General features: G+C 44.0%; 3 protein-coding genes across 20 annotated transcripts in view; 1 reads left to right on the top strand and 2 right to left on the bottom strand.

The window, feature by feature from the left end:
* The window catches only part of LOC106598824 (PHD finger protein 20-like protein 1), a 38,074-nt gene extending 35,719 nt beyond the window's left edge, over positions 1 to 2,355 (bottom strand). For 7 of the 10 annotated variants that reach the window (XM_082959334.1, XM_082959341.1, XM_082959347.1 and 4 more), the window contains exons 1-3: positions 2,219 to 2,354; positions 493 to 624; positions 202 to 376 (exon numbers count right to left, since the gene is read on the bottom strand). In XM_082959334.1, coding sequence (XP_082815460.1) covers positions 202 to 376; positions 493 to 575 — 258 coding nt within the window. In that variant the 5' untranslated portion in view covers positions 576 to 624; positions 2,219 to 2,354. Of the gene's footprint in view, positions 1 to 201; positions 377 to 492; positions 625 to 1,133; positions 1,155 to 2,030; positions 2,188 to 2,218 lie in introns of those variants that run through there. The other 3 variants (XM_082959346.1, XM_082959335.1, XM_082959336.1) reach the window with 3 other exon arrangements.
* Positions 2,356 to 13,492, top strand: LOC106596115 (acyl-CoA dehydrogenase family member 10). Of its 9 annotated transcripts, none has more exons than XM_045696796.2 (14): positions 2,356 to 2,491; positions 2,734 to 2,902; positions 3,301 to 3,449; positions 3,616 to 3,810; positions 4,212 to 4,370; positions 4,603 to 4,762; positions 5,176 to 5,302; positions 5,593 to 5,661; positions 5,812 to 5,993; positions 6,145 to 6,295; positions 6,517 to 6,662; positions 11,648 to 11,824; positions 12,571 to 12,700; positions 12,874 to 13,492. In XM_045696796.2, the coding sequence occupies exons 2-14, from the start codon at positions 2,734 to 2,736 to the stop codon at positions 12,905 to 12,907; spliced, it is 1,848 nt and encodes a 615-aa protein (XP_045552752.2). In that variant the 5' UTR covers positions 2,356 to 2,491; the 3' UTR covers positions 12,908 to 13,492. The 9 variants fall into 9 exon arrangements, with proteins under 9 accessions (XP_045552752.2, XP_045552746.2, XP_045552758.2 ...); XM_045696790.2 differs by having other exon boundaries at positions 5,173 to 5,302; XM_045696791.2 differs by having other exon boundaries at positions 2,365 to 2,555; positions 5,173 to 5,302.
* LOC145850134 (coiled-coil domain-containing protein 127-like) lies at positions 13,379 to 16,357 on the bottom strand. The gene is made up of 4 exons (XM_014149738.3): positions 16,103 to 16,357; positions 15,397 to 15,529; positions 14,731 to 14,984; positions 13,379 to 14,291 (listed from the first exon to the last, which is right to left on the bottom strand). The coding sequence occupies exons 2-4, from the start codon at positions 15,518 to 15,520 to the stop codon at positions 13,833 to 13,835; spliced, it is 837 nt and encodes a 278-aa protein (XP_014005213.1). The 5' UTR covers positions 15,521 to 15,529; positions 16,103 to 16,357; the 3' UTR covers positions 13,379 to 13,832.
* Positions 16,358 to 16,366: the final 9 nt, after the last annotated feature.

Raw genomic sequence — 16,366 nt, 5'->3', positions numbered from 1 at the left:
CACAATACATGTGACACTCCCAACTCATATTCTCTCAATTCCTCACATCATCATATCTTCTCAAATGGAGAAGAAGGTCTGAGGGGAGGGACCTTGGACCTTCTCCTCCAATACGGTTGAGAATGCATCAAGGAAATAGGATGCGAGGAATCGTGGAGAGACGAATTGAGAAGTAGTCTGTGGCTGGACAAAAACACCTACAGTTATCTCCCCCTCCTCTTCCTTCAGTCCCTCTTTACGGAGTGTTGGCCTTTCAAGAGGCCGCAGTCGAGTGCTGTCCCAGGCGATCCACTCATCATATCGATGGCTCCAACGATCAAAGTGGACAAGCATCTTCCCCTCATCGAAATCGATGTCCTCAATGCGTGACGAGTACCTAGAAGGTTGTATAAGAAAGAAGGCAAAAGAAGACAAGAACAAAATGTCTATTATGTTACATGTATATCTATCATTATGCACATGATTACATAAAGGAACTTGACTGTTACATACCATTTTTGTAGATAGTCTTGAGCTTCAATTCTAGCACCGACTTCAAAAGTGATCCCTGGACGATTAGGTGTCTTCTTGCTCATCTTCACAACATCTATGTTTCAAGACTGATGATCTGTCTGTCTGTGGCAGCTGAAAACAAAACAAAGGTAATGGATAGACCATGTTAAGCATCCGTCTTTCTCTTTAATGTAAACCACACATACGAGACCCTCTGCAAAGATGAACTATCTGTTCAATTGGCACCATATGGGAAGGTAATTAGCTAGCTAGCTAGCTATATGGCTTAAGTAACAGAATGAACAATATTGTCTTGTTGAACTAGCTTGCTAGCATGATAGTTTGCTCACATAGGTCAGCAGTATTCCAGTTGATTCATAAAGCAAAAACGTAATTCGAATAGATAGCTGGCTAGCTAGCTAACATCCTCTCTAGTAAACCAACTGTCTTTCAAACAAGCTGTTCAGACATGCCATTAGCCAAAATAGATTCAGACCCTACGCTTGTTTACAGCTGCATTGGGGTCAGACAGGATTCCTGGCTCAGAAAATGTACCTCAATCGAGGGATGAGAAATGCCTTGTACTCAACAACTGTTATACAGAGAAGATGAATGACTACTCGTTTTTCCATAAAAGTTACCTTTTTGTCCTCATGATAGGTAGCAGAAGCCACAGCAGCAATTCCATAATGGCAGATGTGGCTACTATTAATAGTCAGTCGTTCAACCTTCTCGGTGTAACATTTGGAATAATGGGACAATTCAGAGTACAATGCATTTCTCATCCCTGGATTGAGGTACATTTTCTGAGCCATATCTTGTGCAGGCACCGTAGTGTCTTAATTTAAACATGAAGCCTGTCCGACGCCAGTGCAACTATAAGCAAGTGCAGGGTCAGAATCTATTCTGACTAAAATTACACCACCACCATACTCACCCAACTGGCACTTTCTACTCATTAAAACATCATGCACAATCATTCATAACAGTACTAGTTAGCTAATTAATCAACTCGTATGTTGAGTTGACTAGCAAACGCCACCACATATTTTCATATTATTCGTTAACTAGCTAGCTAGCTAAATGTACGTACTAGGATAGTTAGATAGCATAATTTACTAAACTAGGTAGCTAGTTAGCAGGCTATCGTAGACTAGCTAGCTAGATTATCGCTAGCTAGCTAAAGTCACACAAGCGGTTGGTTGGATAGCTTGCTAGCATGTCGGTTATTAAAAGTGGCAAAAGTCAAGTGATAAAACAAGCGTTAAATTAACATTTAATGGCCGAACAAATATGATATTAATTTGCAACAAAACGTTTAGCTAGCTGGCCGTTAGTTGTCCATTTACCATGGTACCTAATGCTACAGTAACTAGTTAACTTTGCAATAAGTTAGCTGGCTAAAGTTATTTTTTAACTGGGCTAACTAACGTATTGCTAGCTAACTAAACGATGGTGATATGACAAGGGCAAAGAAAGTTAGATGAATATATTAATGAAATCCATCTATTTCACAGATTAAATGGCAAGCGAACTACCATTTGGGTTAGCCATTAGCTTGTCCGACGACAACGCTAACTTGCTAGCAGCAAGCTAATTCGCCAAGCTCTGCAGAATAATAGCTAGCCAAAAACTGTTAGCCAGCTTCTAGCTATCTCATGGCATACATTTTCATGTATTTTGTGAGTGCATTGTCCTCTTTGGAATGAATTGCAAATTGTTTTACCTTTGCGAACACATTTGGTAAATGATAGTTATTGTTATTAAGTCATATCATGAGTACATATCAGTCTTCTTCCCATTCTTCTGCTCAGATATTTACCCTAAATAAAATAGAGGGCGTTCCAACGTAACAACGTAAGCACACACCATAATCACATGACCTACACTGAAGAACAACATGTCTGCATTGTAAACAGTACTGGAAATGTGTCTCTAGAATACAAGACTATCACATAATATTCTTCAATCAACGTTAGCCAGCGTAAGGTCAACACAGGTAAGAGAGAGAGACGTTGACAACTATCTGACGTTGCCTGACAGTGACAACGTTGAAGTAAGAGGTCAGATTGAAAGAAGGGGGAAACTTTTCTACTGTCTCCTGTTTTCAATGTTAGGATTTTGATTAATCCAAGAAGGTATTTTTGTCAGACACAGGGTAGCAATCTTTACTTGTTTTAGCGTGTTCTCTTCTCTCATTTGACTAACAAGCTTTGTACTCTTTTCTTGTGCAAAACCAAGATGATGCTGATGAAGAAGATGCGGACTGCTGCACGACTCAGGTCTCAGTTGTGGAGTCTGAAGATGCCTAGCCTCTGTCACAGAAGCTTTGCTGCCATCTCCACTTACAAAGCTGTAATTTTTGACATGTATGGAGTTCTCATTCCGTCACCTGTCAAATTGGCAACAGGTATGTCATATAGGCCACACAATGTGCCACACAATGTACCACACAAGCCTTGTATAACCCAACATCAAAAATAGGCCATTACGGTAGGCCTACTTATTTCCATTCAACTCCTAATGGAGGAAAGGGCCTCAATACATAAGGGCGGCAGGGAGCCTAGTGGTTAGAGCGTTGGACTAGTGACTGAAAGGTTGCAAGATCGAATCCCTAAACTGACAAGGTACAAATCTGTCGTTCTGCCCCTGAACAAGGCAGTTAACCCACTGTTCCCCGGTAGGCCATCATTGAAAATAAGAATTTGTTCTTAACTGACTTGCCTAGTTAAATAAAGGTTAAATAAAAAATAGACATATAAGTCAATATAGTGCAACATAATATTCTTGGTCTCTTTTTCTCCCTAGTGTTTGAACAACAGAACAGTGTTCCTCTGGGCACGCTGGGCAGGGCCATCAGGACGGGTGGGGAGTTGAACGCGTGGAAGAGGTTCATGCGTGGAGAGATTGGGGCTGAGGAGTTTGTGGAGGCCTTCGGCAGGCAGTGCAGTGAGATAGTGAGCTTATGTATACTACATCACGACTAGCCATGTCTCTCTGTACCTACAGCCTGTACCCTATGGGCCCTGGTTAAAAGTAGTGCACTAAACAAGGGAATAGGGTGCCATTTGGGATTCAACCCACATCTTCATTCATTATCCCTCTCTGCTGCTCCACCCTCAGGCAGGATGTCCTGTTCCCATTGGCTCATTCTTGTCTGATCTGACCAGTGGGCCAATGACCAGGCCTCTACCCGTCATGATGAAGGCCATTTTGTGTGCTCGCTCCAGGGGCCTGAAGACTGCTGTCCTCAGCAACAACTTCTTCCAGCTGAACGGTGACCCCTTTCTGCCTCTGGACCACTCTCTCTTCGATGTGGTGACTAAGCATTTTATGTTTACATCTGCTACGTCCCAAATGGCACCCTATTCCCTATATAGTGCACTACTTTTGATCAGAGCCCTATGGGAGCCCTATAGGCCCTGGTTAAAAGTAGTACACTACATAGGAATAGGGTGCCATTTGGGACGTAGATATTATGTAGTAATGATAGTAAAGGTAACAAATAGTAGCTGTGTAACAGTTAGTAGACAATACTATGTCAAATTTCAGTGTTTGAGTGCAGAAATGGCATTACGAATACAATGCAGACTTCCTCTCTCTCTCTCTCTCTCTGTCCCCATCCTGTCTCTCACCATCCCTCTTTCCCACCTCTCTCATTACTGCTGTACCCCCGAACCATTCCTCTCTCTCCCCCCTCCCTTCATCTCTGGTTGTAGATAGTTGAGTCGTGTAGGGAGGGCCTCAGTAAGCCACATCCTAGGATCTACCACCTGTGTCTGAACAGACTGGGTGTCTCTGCCCATGAGGCTGTGTTTCTGGATGACCTGGAGTTAAACGTTAAGGCAGCTGTCCAGCTAGGGATGCATGCTATCAAGGTGAGTGAGCTCCATCTCTGCATTCAGAACTCCCCCATACCCATGCCACTCTATCTTGGAGATTTTGTGGTGTACTGTGCAAGTGACTGCAACCTAGTGAATGATCTCGCTGTTTCATTGAGCAGTGTTTCAAGTTCTTCCCCAAGCTTCGTAGTAGTCACCAAACACTAGGGAACATAACCCACAGACTCTGTGACTGAGCCACTGGTGAGTGATAGATATTGTTCTCCAGGTAGGGGACCTTGCAGTGTCAGTGAAGGAGCTGGAAGGGATGCTGGGGATCCCCCTGTCAGGGTTTGTTCCTGGTCCTGACTCAGCCCCTTGGGCCACAAAGCTCCCTATGGACCGACTCACACAGTACCTGAGGAAGGCTCTCCATCTGTCTGACGAAGGTACATCTATCCATTTCTTTAAAGAAAAGAAAACCTTGCACACTACTCTTGCCAGTATAACTGTAGTTTAAAAGATTACGTATCGGCCTCTTGGCCTTTGTCAGAGCGTTGTCAGAACATATATCCATGTCAAAACTTCTGTCTAGAAATGGATAGAACTGATATTAGCTCAGTGTTGTCAGTACAAAGTCCTGTAGCCTCTAAAGGCGCTGGGGGAAGGGAGGACCAGGAGATGTATGTTGATCTATGATGTCTGTTTAGAAAGCTCTCCTATATGATGGATGCGTCCCAAACGGCACCCTATTCCTAAAAAGGGCCCTTGTCAAAAGAAGTAGGAATAAGAAGCCATTTGGGACACACCTGGTGTCTCTATTTACTGTTGTTGATGCTGTCTGTCTCTATATCTGAAGCAGACCCTGTTGCTGTCCAACAACTCAGCCCCAGCCAGTCAAACTCCTTATATCACTTGACCACTGGAGGGCGCCATCTACTCCTGAGGAAACAGCAGAAGACCTCCCGAGCCATGGAGACAGAGTACAGGTTGGGTTCCTCCAACACACCACCTACCTAGCTGTGGGAATTAGATGGGTGTGAGATGGAAATGATCAGCATCTGGATTGATTATACGTCTCTTCTATCTAGATCACTCTGTCTGTGTCCCAAACAGCGCCATGTTCCCAAATAGTGCAGCCTATGGGCCCTGGTCAACAGCAGTGCACTATAGGGAATAGAATGTCATTTGTGACACCATTTGTATTATTCAACTTTTTGTTCAGTTCCAGTTGAAAGAAGGTTTCTTCATACATCACTCTATTCTCTGTACTCCACAGGATGTTGAAATCTCTCAATGGATCCAGCATCCCTGTTCCAGAGATCATTGATCTGTGTGAGGACCCAAGGTGAGAACGCACACTGCCTGACAGACACACACACATAAACAAGCACAGAAACATACATACACTCATGCACGTTACATAGTTCTGGATGCGTTTTTTTTTATCCCGTTTGTCTGTCTCTGTCTTCTTCCTGTATGTGGTTATGTTGTCCAGTGTCCTGGGTGCTCCCTTCCTCTTGATGGAGGTCTGTCTAGGGAGGATGTTCAGTGACCACTCCCTGCCAGGCCTGACCCCTGGGGACAGGAGGGCTTTGTACCAAGCCATGCAACACACACTCTGCCAGATCCACTGTCTAGATACTAGAGTAGTCGGCCTGGAGGACTACGACGAGCCAGGTAATTAATGTATTTAGCAAAGATGGTTTTGTGCCATTCTCTATATCTCTGTCTCTCTCTCGCTTTCCTCTCTACTTCCTCTCTCTCTCCTTCTCTTTCTTTCACTCTCTCCTTCATCTTCTCTCTCCCTCTCCTTCTTTCTCCTCTGTAGTGGATTACATGGGGCTTCAGGTACGGTGGTGGACTCAGCAGTACAGGGACAGTGAGACCCCGCCCATCCCAGCCATGGAGAGACTCATACAGTGGCTTCCTCTGCACCTCCCCAAACACCAGAGAACTACGCTGATCCATGGAAGCTTCAGGTATAACACACACAGCATGTACATATTTACATAATCAGCAGTAATATTTGTATTTGAAAAGTCCTGATTAGGTGTGCATCCCACATGGCACCCTATTCCCCATATAGTGTACTAATCCCATTGATCTGGTCAAAGGTAGTGCACTATGAAGGGAAAAGGGTGCCATTTTTAACACAGCCGTGGTGAAATGAATCCAACCCAAAACCCCCTCTGGTCCATAGACTGGAGAACCTTGTGTTCCATGCAGAGAAGCCAGAGGTGGTTGCGGTGATGGACTGGGGCCGTTCCAGACTGGGTGACCCTCTAATAGACCTGACCTTCAGCTGTATGGGTCACTGCCTGCCCCAGGACAACCCTCTACTGACAGGTACCATTAAACCACCTAACCGTACCACTGCACCCTACCAGGCCCACAGATATAAAACTCAAATGGCACCCTATTCCCATGCGCCTTGGTCAAAAGTAGTGCACTATATAGGGTGCCATTTGGGATATAGCCTAGAAGTAGTATGCATTTACACTGAACCAAAATATAAACACAACATGTAAAGTGTTGGTCCCATGTTTCATGAGTTTGAAATAAAAGATCCCAGAAATGTTCCATACGCACAAAAAAATGTATTTCTCTCAAATTGTGTGCACAACTTTGTTTACATTCCTGTTAGTGAGCATTTCACCTTTGCCAAGATAATCCATCCACCTGACAGGTGTGGCATATCAAGAAGCTGATTAAACAGCATGATCATCACACAGTGCTGGGGACAATAAAAGACCACTCTAAAATGTACATGTGGTTATATTATGTAAAAATAATGGTGCAACGTTAATAGATCTAATATTATTTTAGAACAAATGCTCTTTCTCCCACGTTGGATATGGTCGCTGTCTGCAGTTCTGAAACATAATCTTCAGTGCACCATAGAATTGGCACCTTTCCCTATGTTGCTATGTGCATAGTAGCAAAATGAACCAGCATATTGGGATTGAGAACAATGCCTTAAGCATCAGACGGGATTAGTTTTACTGAGGGTGGTCGGGTAATGTAATTATGTGCAATTCCAGCCAGAATAACCTGCTGTTTTTTGGTCCTCTGATAATACTAGTGCCATGCGAATCAACATCCCTGTGTTTTGAGAGAAATGTCTGAGTTTGACAAGAAAACAATAAGTGATTTGAAAAATTTAACATAGCCTATATACACAACATTGTCAAAAGTATGTGGACACCGGCTCGTCGAACATCTCCTTCCAAAATCATGTCCATTAATATGGAGTTGGTCCACCCTTTGCTGCTATAACTGCCTCTACTGTTCTGGGAAGGCTTTCCACTAGATGTTGGAACATTTCTGCGGGGACTCCATTCGGCCACAAGAGCATTAGTGAGGTCGGGCGATTAGGCCTGGCTCGCAGTTGGCGTTCCAGTTCATCCCATAGGTGTTCGATGGGGTTGAGGTCAGGGCTCTGTGCAGGCCAGTCAAGTTCTTCCACACCAATCTCGACAAACCATTTCTATATGGACCTTGCTTTGTACACAGGGGCATTGTCATGCTGAAACAGGAAAGGGCCTTCCCAAAACTGTTGCCACAAAGTTGGAAGCACAGAATCATCTAGAAATCATCTAGTAATTGAATGCTGTAGCGTTAAGATTTCCCTTCACTGGAACTAAGGGGCCTAGCCCGAACCATGAAAAACAACCCCAGACCATTATTCCTCCTCCACCAAACTTTACAGTTGGCTCTATGCATTGGGGCAGGTAGTGTTCTCCTGGCATTCGCCAAACCCAGATTTGTCAGTCGAACTGCCAGATGGTGCAACGTTATTCATCACTCCAGCGTTTCCACTGCTCCAGAGTCCAATGGCAGCGAGCTTTACACTACTTCAACCGACGCTTGGCATTGCGCATGGTGATCTTAGGCTTGTGTGTGGCTGCTCGGCCATGGAAACAAATTTCATGAAGCTCCCGACGAACAGTTCTTGTGCTGAAGTTACTACCGAGTTCCAAACTGCCTCTGGAAGTGAGTGTTACAACCGAGGACAGACAATTGTTACACGCTTCAGCACTCGGCGGTCCCGTTCTGTGAGCTTGTGTGGCCTACCACTTTGCGGCTGAGCCGTTGTTGATCCAAGACATTTCCACTTAACAGCACTTACAGTTGACCAGGGCAGAAATGTACTTGAACTGACTTGTTGGAAAGGTGCATGCAACTGTTTTTAGTCTGCTGTAATAAAGGCTTTATGTATTTATTTTTTTCCGTTAGAACAGACTCTCTGGTACACTTATTTAGTGTTGTTTACTGTTCCAAATGGTCAGAGAAAATCATATTATTGTAATCTAACAGCACCTGTTTGGCACATAATACTCATGCAGCGCTTGCTCCTATACCCTCCTTTATCTGGACCTCCAGTAGTTACCACAACTAACTCAATGTCTTCCACACATCTGACTTCCCCTTTCCCTCCTGAGCAACCAGTAAACATTCACCTGTTTCCAGTTTCTTTTTCATGTCCTCCACATCCATTTTGCAGTCGACATAACTGTGTTCGGAGTTTGTTTATAACCAATTTATTGATGTGATTATGATAGGCTATAGGTCAGGCCATATTGGTCACATGCATGCGATGCTTACATGTTTTACATAAAGAGAGTATGGGTTGAGTGAAGAGGGAATGTTTTTCCTAAACAAATTAGGGATTTCGTTAACAATACTTTTCAGTCAGAATCAAGACAGAAACTAAATGGCTGTAATGATGTGGCAGCTTCAGCATGGACAGCACAATAAACACTTGTTGTGGTGCCTTTTCGCTGCAGTAGGGAGGAGAGCGAGACAACGTGCGCCAGTCACACATGCACTCGCTGTAATTCTTTTTTAACACATTGTGACCATCGGGCTCTTTCTTGAGTCATTTCTGTGTCTTTAATTATATAATCAAACAGTGTGCTTAAAGCATCAGACAAGTTCAGTGCATATGTAGTTGGTTTTATTCACATAGGGTGTGTCTGTCTATATATGGAAAAATAAGTTTAAACATTTTGACCAATCGATTGGTTGAAAGAACAGCACTATTCTCGGTCGACCAATATTTTTTTTTTAGTTGGGGACAGCCCTAGTATGGACAGGCATAAGCTATGGACAGCTAACACAATTGCATTTTATTGATGGCAATTTGAATGCAGAGATACCGTGACGAGATACTGAGGCCCATTGTAGTGCCATTTAATCCACTGCAATCACCTCATGATTCAGCATGATAATGCACGGCCCCATGACGCAAGGATCTGTACACAATTCCTGGAAGCTGAAAATGTCCCAGTTCTTCCATGGCCTGCATACTCACCAGACATGTCACCCATTGATCATGTTTGGGATGCTGTGGATCGACTTGTACGACAGCGTGTTTCAGTTCCCGCCAATATCCAGCAACTTCCCACAGCCATTGAAGAGGAGTAGGACAACATTCCACAATCAACAGTCTGATCAACTCTATGTGAAGGAGATGTGTCGCACTGCATGAGCCAAATGGTGGTCACACCAGATACTGACTGGTTCTCTTATTCACGCCTACCTTTTTTTAAAAGGTGTCTGTGACCAACAAATGCATATCTGTATTCCCAGTCATGTGAAATCAATAGATTAGGGCCTAATTAATTGATTTAAATTGACTGATTTCCTTATATGAACTGTAACTGAAATTGTTGCATGTTGCGTTTTATATATACTGCTCAAAAAAATAAAGGGAACACTTAAACAACACAATGTAACACCAAGTCAATCACACTTCTGTGAAATCAAACTGTCCACTTAGGAAGCAACACTGATTGACAATAAATTTCACATGCTGTTGGGCAAATGGAATAGACAACAGGTTGAAATTATAGGCAATTAGCAAGACACCCCCAATAAAGGAGTGGCTGTGCAGGTGGTGACCACAGACCACTTCTCAGTTCCTATGCTTCCTGGCTGATGTTTTGGTCACTTTTGAATGCTGACGGTGCTTTCACTCTAGTGGTAGCATGAGACGGAGTCTACAACCCACACAAGTGGCTCAGGTAGTGCAGCTCATCCAGGATGGCACATCAATGCGAGCTGTGGCAAGAAGGTTTGCTGTGTCTGTCAGCGTAGTGTCCAGAGCATGGAGGCGCTACCAGGAGACAGGCCAGTACATCAGGAGACGTGGAGGAGGCCGTAGGAGGGCAACAACCCAGCAGCAGGACCGCTACATCCGCCTTTCTGCAAGGAGGAGCAGGAGGAGCACTGCCAGAGCCCTGCAAAATGACCTCCAGCAGGCCACAAATGTGCATGTGTCTGCTCAAACGGTCAGAAACAGACTCCATGAGGGTGGTATGAGGGCCCGACGTCCACAGGTGGGGGTTGTGCTTACAGCCCAACACCGTGCAGGACATTTGGCATTTGCCAGAGAACACCAAGATTGGCAAATTCGCCACTGGCGCCCTGTGCTCTTCCCAGATGAAAGCAGGTTCACACTGAGCACATGTGACAGACGTGACAGAGTCTGGAGACGCCGTGGAGAACGTTCTGCTGCCTGCAACATCCTCCAGCATGAGCGGTTTGGCAGTGGGTCAGTCATGGTGTGGGGTGGCATTTCTTTGGGGGGCCGCACAGCCCTCCATGTGCTCGGCAGAGGTAGCCTGACTGCCATTAGGTACCGAGATGAGATCCTCAGACCCCTTGTGAGACCATATGCTGGTGCGGTTGGCCCTGGGTTCCTCCTAATGCAAGACCTCATGTGGCTGGAGTGGGTCAGCAGTTCCTGCAAGAGGAAGGCATTGATGCTATGGACTGGCCCGCCCGTTCCCCAGACCTGAATCCAATTGAGCACATCTGGGACATCATGTCTCGCTCCATCCACCAACGCCATGTTGCACCACAGACTGTCCAGGAGTTGGCGGATGCTTTAGTCCAGGTCTGGGAGGAGATCCCTCAGGAGACCATCCACCACCTCATCAGGAGCATGCCCAGGCATTGTAGGGAGGTCATACAGGCACGTGGAGGCCACACACACTACTGAGCCTCATTTTGACTTGTTTTAAGGACATTACATCAAAGTTGGATCAGCCTGTAGTGTGGTTTTCCACTTTAATTTTGAGTGTGACTCCAAATCCAGACCTCCATGGGTTGATAAATTGGATTTCCATTGATTATTTTTCTGTGATTTTTGTTGTCAGCACATTCAACTATGTAAAGAAAAAAGTATTTAATAAGATTATTTCATTCATTCAGATCTAGGATGTGTTATTTTAGTGTTCCCTTAATTTTTTTGAGCAGTGTATTTGTTCAGTATAGTTATGATTCAATAGTTCAACACAGTGGTGGTTACATTGTGTTTCCTACAGGTATATCTGACAGGGGCCTAGTCCAGCTGGGTATCCCCACTGTAGAGGAGGTGATGGGGCAGTACTGCAGCTCTATGGGTCTGGAGGAGGGAATCCCAGACTGGAACTTCTACATGGCCTTCCACCTCTTCTGCCTGGCAGCCAGCCACCAGGGGGAGAGCAAGAGTACCATTGCAGGTACCAGAACATAGACCAGAGTTTAGGATTGTGTCTCAGGCAATATCTTCAACGAGAATTAATAAAGCTTCGTAAAGGTACATCGTTTGGATCTTATAGCTTGTCAGCTATTACTTGGTCCTCTGTAGCTGTTGGAAGAGCATTACTCTTGCAACACCAGGATAGTGGGTTCGATTCCCAGGACCACTCTATATATATATATATTAATTTTTTTTAAGTATCTGCATGCATGACTAATTTGCTTTGGATAAAAGTGGCATATATTACTATTATATTATTTAGCTAGCCTAATAGTCTGTCCAGATTATATTATTACTTAGCTGGCCTAACAGTCTGTCCAGATTATATTATTATTTAGCTAGCCTAGTCTGTCCAGATTATATTATTACTTAGCTGGCCTAACAGTCTGTCCAGATTATATTATCACTTAGCTGGCCTAACAGTCTGTCCAGATGATATTATCACTTAGCTGGCCTAACAGTCTGTCCAGATTATATTATCACTTAGCTGGCCTAACAGTCTGTCCAGATTATATTATCACTTAGCTGGCCTAACAGTCTGTCCAGATTATATTATTACTTAGCAGGCCTAACAGTCTGTCCAGATTATATTATTACTTAGCTGGCCTAAGAGTCTGTCCAGATTATATTATTATTTAGCTAGCCTAACAGTCTGTCCAGATGTTAACCTTACATCTGTTTTATGAACAATATGTAGTTGTAGGCTTAACTATCCCTCCTTTACAGGACAAACTGGCTCTGGGAGGTTAGCTGAGCAGGTGGCTGACCTGGCCTGGGACTTTGCCACCAAAGAGGGCTTTCGTATCTTCAACGCCATGCCCAGGGCGCCTCATGCAGGCACTTCCCCTTTAAAGGGGCAAGTAGCAGAGTGACTGCTTTGTTGTTTTTCAAATCCTGGATTGCCCCTTTAAGACCAGATTTCAGTAGCTGAAGTGATTGGCGGCATAGAGGAAGTCGTCTGTTCTTTTTTGGTGCTTAAGTACACATTACATTACTACATTTATACCCAGGATATTGTTTTTCCAACAGGAAAAGGTCAAAAATAACTGGAGCGGGACTTTAAGGGATGTCTTAGAGAGGATGACTGCCCATCCTACCCAGACTTCCAGAGCTCAGCTGTTCATCCACTATTCCCTCCAGGAGCCCTGGGCTACTGTCTCAGCCAGGAAACGGCAGCCTTCCCTGGGCAGGATCGCCCCAGGCCGTAGATGGCCTGAAGCTGATAGGGGATTGCTGTGCCTCAGAATCTTTTGCACTTGTTTTTCTCTTCCTGGCTTTTTTCTACTGATAGCAGCTGTTTCCAAAAAGGCTTTACTTGCAATAACTGTGGTTGTTTTTTTCCCACCAGAACTTCATCTCTGGACAAGTGTCCGCTAGATAAATACAATGTAAATGTCCACTAAGGTCTATTTCTCAGATTATTTACATTAGTTCAAACTTTATGGAGCCTGAAGATGTTATGGTCAGCAATGCTTGTCAAGTGGTCCTGGGCTTTACTCAACCATTACTCTAATTAAATAACCCACACCAAGTATCCAGTCAGAGATGTCAGTATATTACACGTCATTACATTATTGTATGACACAACCACAGTCTGTTATAACATTGTATATTCTGTCAAAATAAAGTATATCACTATTTTCTTCTACATGACTGACCAAATAGCTGTGATGTCCAATGTGGATATACATGATTTTATCAAAAGGAAATATTCCTCTAGAATTCATGATACTGTATCATATCATCCAACATTGGGTTTGGAGTGCAAAGACAAAACTATAGTTGTGAAAATATCCCTGACATTCAATGACAATTCCATTGGCATTTACTGTGTTTCACTAGTAAGAAAGTAAGCGTTTACATTTGTCAGGAGTTATAAAATGATGTAGAGGAAATGAAATATGAACTAATTCACCATTAGTGAAAAATAAAACATTTGTGCTGTCAAGAAGACTATTACTATATACTCAATGTCAACCCTATCAAGGTCACTTGAGGTTGTTATCTGGTGTAACTCCCAGTATTGAGTCCTCTGCCCGTTTATGCGCCTCCATGGTAACCTGCAGCTGCCAGTATCTGAGGTAGAGCCACATCAAGCTACCATTCTTCCTCTTGTCCATTTTCTTCACGTTGAGGAGGCGATTGTTGCCTTTGGCACAGTAGCGGTCGTTCTTAAAGATATCCTTCAGGTCTCCCTCCAGATCTGTATCCGTTCCCAACGGTTCCTTCACCACCTTGAGGAGCAGGTTCTTCTCCATCTCCAGCCTATGTTCCCTGGGGAGGAGCAGGTTGCAGTAGGCCCCCTGTCTCTCTACAAGGTCCTCCTCCAGATCCTTCAGCATAGCTGAGGCCCTCTGGTGCCAGTCGCTCTCTCTGGCCAGAGCGTGTTGGAGGATGGCCCCAGCGGCGCCGGATTCTAAAAGCTTCATCTTCTCTTGCTCCAGAGCCTGGCGATTTGAAAATGAAATGTTTATTAAACACAAGATAATACAAACCTCAACCGTGGCTTCAGGGTTTAGTCTAGTGGTTAGTTCCACAGCACTGTGGTTAGAGCGATGGGCCAGTAACCGCAACATTCCCCTCACACCTTCAAGGCTCTTACCAGGCTCCACTAGGAGTTAAAACTAAGTTAAAGATGCATTCTCAAACATTTTGATCATTTCAGCCAGTAGTTTTGAAAGTGTTGCTCATGAGCCAAAAGTGGTCCCCGTTTTTTGTGTACTACTTCATCCAATTGTATACTACATCATCCATTTCTTGCAATTTGTATTCAATCATACAAATTTAGAAATATGTGTGATATGTTACAAATCCAATTTGTGCTATATGTTACAAATTTGCTGTGCTTAAGATCCCGGGGTGCATCTTTAAGTCAAGTCCTCCCACCTCTCGTTCCAACTGTAGCTGTTTGCGTTCCTCCATGACCTGCTGGCTCTGTGAGATGAGGGCCTGGCGGTACCCCTGGACCCTCTGCCTCTCCTTCTCCAGCTCCAGCTCTAAGATGGCCGCCGCCCGCCGGTTCTCCGTCAGGGTGTCTCTGTACTTCATCTCAAGGTTGGAGGTCACGGCAGACATGTCCTGGTCGTACCGGGCCTTGACCTTTATGATCTCTGTCTGAGACTCTCTGGTCCAGATCCAGCCTGAGGATGGGAGGTTGTTTGGTCATTATAGGGCGTAGTCCTGACTAGGGCTTAAACCCAGGACCTTGTGGCTGTTGACCAAACACCTTCTCATATAACAACCCACCAACCTCTCCTCATAGAAGGTGTTGGTTCAACAGTCCCATGTTCAAGCCCGGGTTGGAACTACCCAATCACTTTTCTGCAATATTATATGTAGTGATTGTAATGATAATGTTGTAATGACAACCTATTTGGAGTAGGGCAATGCAGTGAAGTCACCACAAAAGAGTATAAGTCTTGTCAGTGTCTGTCAAAGTAAGTACAAGATTGGCCTACAAATGTTGTCTTCAGTTGTATATACACACCACATGTCATGTATAGTGAATATCCTGTCCTTATGTAACAACACTGTACTGTGCAGGAAACTTACGAAAGGCAGCCAGCCCCAGCATTGGCACCAGGAGGGCATAATTCCATTTGTTCCCGTCAGCAGCAGCACCTCCTCGTGGGTCTGGCCCCATGTTCCATCTAGGGGGATCATTTAAGTTGTTCATGGAGGTGCCCTATTCCAGGGGAGAGTCGAATGTTTATACACGTACCTGTCACCACCACATACATTGTTTTATCTAGCTAGCTGACTAGCGGTTGTTACATACAACCAACCTGACCATAAGGCATTACCTTGACCTAAAATTAGGAATAGTAGTTACGTTAATTAGATTTAAATAAATAGCTAGGCAAGTCAACTAGAAAATATTAGCAGGGGAAACGGTTGGTCTTATCTGATAAACTCCCAAACCACAACATTGGCATGCATCCCACATGACGACTGACACAGCAATGTGGCTAATGGCAGTCTCTCTTTGTTGTCATTGTAACACTTTTATGTCCATTCTTTGGCCTTAACATGAATAGCTAATTAACACCAACAAAACAAGGGCGGTTTGCTAGCACACTTGCTAGCTATCTTGCCACAGCTAACACAACAACACAGCTTTACATGGTGGTTAGCTTGCAGGCTAAAATTAACAACAGCTAACTGAGGCATTGCATTTGTGCACGGCTATTTCAGGCCAAAATAACACATTGCGAAGAAGTACAGTAGATTCATTTTTAAAAATTGAGCAGACGCTCACCTTGACAAAATGTGTCTAGGTCAATGAGCTTTACATTTGTCCCTGGACCTATGGGAAAGAGCATTATACAACGTTTTTACTCAAGACAATCACAAAGAGACCACTCGTGTGGTACGAGGGTGTTGTAGTCGAAGATATAGTCTCTATGTCATTACAATATATGTGTAAAGAGAAATTGTTTATTTAAAACTCAACATTTTTGTCAGTCTTAATTCATTTATTTTATCTAATGCGTGCAGAAATGGATTTAGAACTTGAAGCGTT

Source organism: Salmo salar, chromosome 02 (genome assembly GCF_965601325.2).
Source record: "Salmo salar chromosome 02, fSalSal1, whole genome shotgun sequence".
Taxonomy (NCBI): domain Eukaryota; kingdom Metazoa; phylum Chordata; class Actinopteri; order Salmoniformes; family Salmonidae; genus Salmo; species Salmo salar.
This window is presented reverse-complemented; position numbering and strand designations above follow the sequence as displayed.

What these genes read in the sequence shown, in the direction of transcription:
- LOC106596115 (XM_045696790.2), top strand. Translation starts at nt 2,734, where the DNA reads ATGATGCTGATGAAGAAGATGCGGACTGCTGCACGACTCAGGTCTCAG. An exon ending in ACCTGTCAAATTGGCAACAG is followed by an intron (nt 2,903 to 3,300) that starts GTATGTCATATA and finishes TTTTCTCCCTAG; the next exon opens with TGTTTGAACAACAGAACAGT. An exon ending in GAGCAAGAGTACCATTGCAG is followed by an intron (nt 11,825 to 12,570) that starts GTACCAGAACAT and finishes CCTCCTTTACAG; the next exon opens with GACAAACTGGCTCTGGGAGG.
- LOC145850134 (XM_014149738.3), bottom strand. Translation starts at nt 15,520, where the DNA reads ATGAACAACTTAAATGATCCCCCTAGATGGAACATGGGGCCAGACCCA. An exon ending in GCTGGGGCTGGCTGCCTTTC is followed by an intron (nt 14,985 to 15,396) that starts GTAAGTTTCCTG and finishes TCCCATCCTCAG; the next exon opens with GCTGGATCTGGACCAGAGAG. An exon ending in AGCTACAGTTGGAACGAGAG is followed by an intron (nt 14,292 to 14,730) that starts GTGGGAGGACTT and finishes TCAAATCGCCAG; the next exon opens with GCTCTGGAGCAAGAGAAGAT.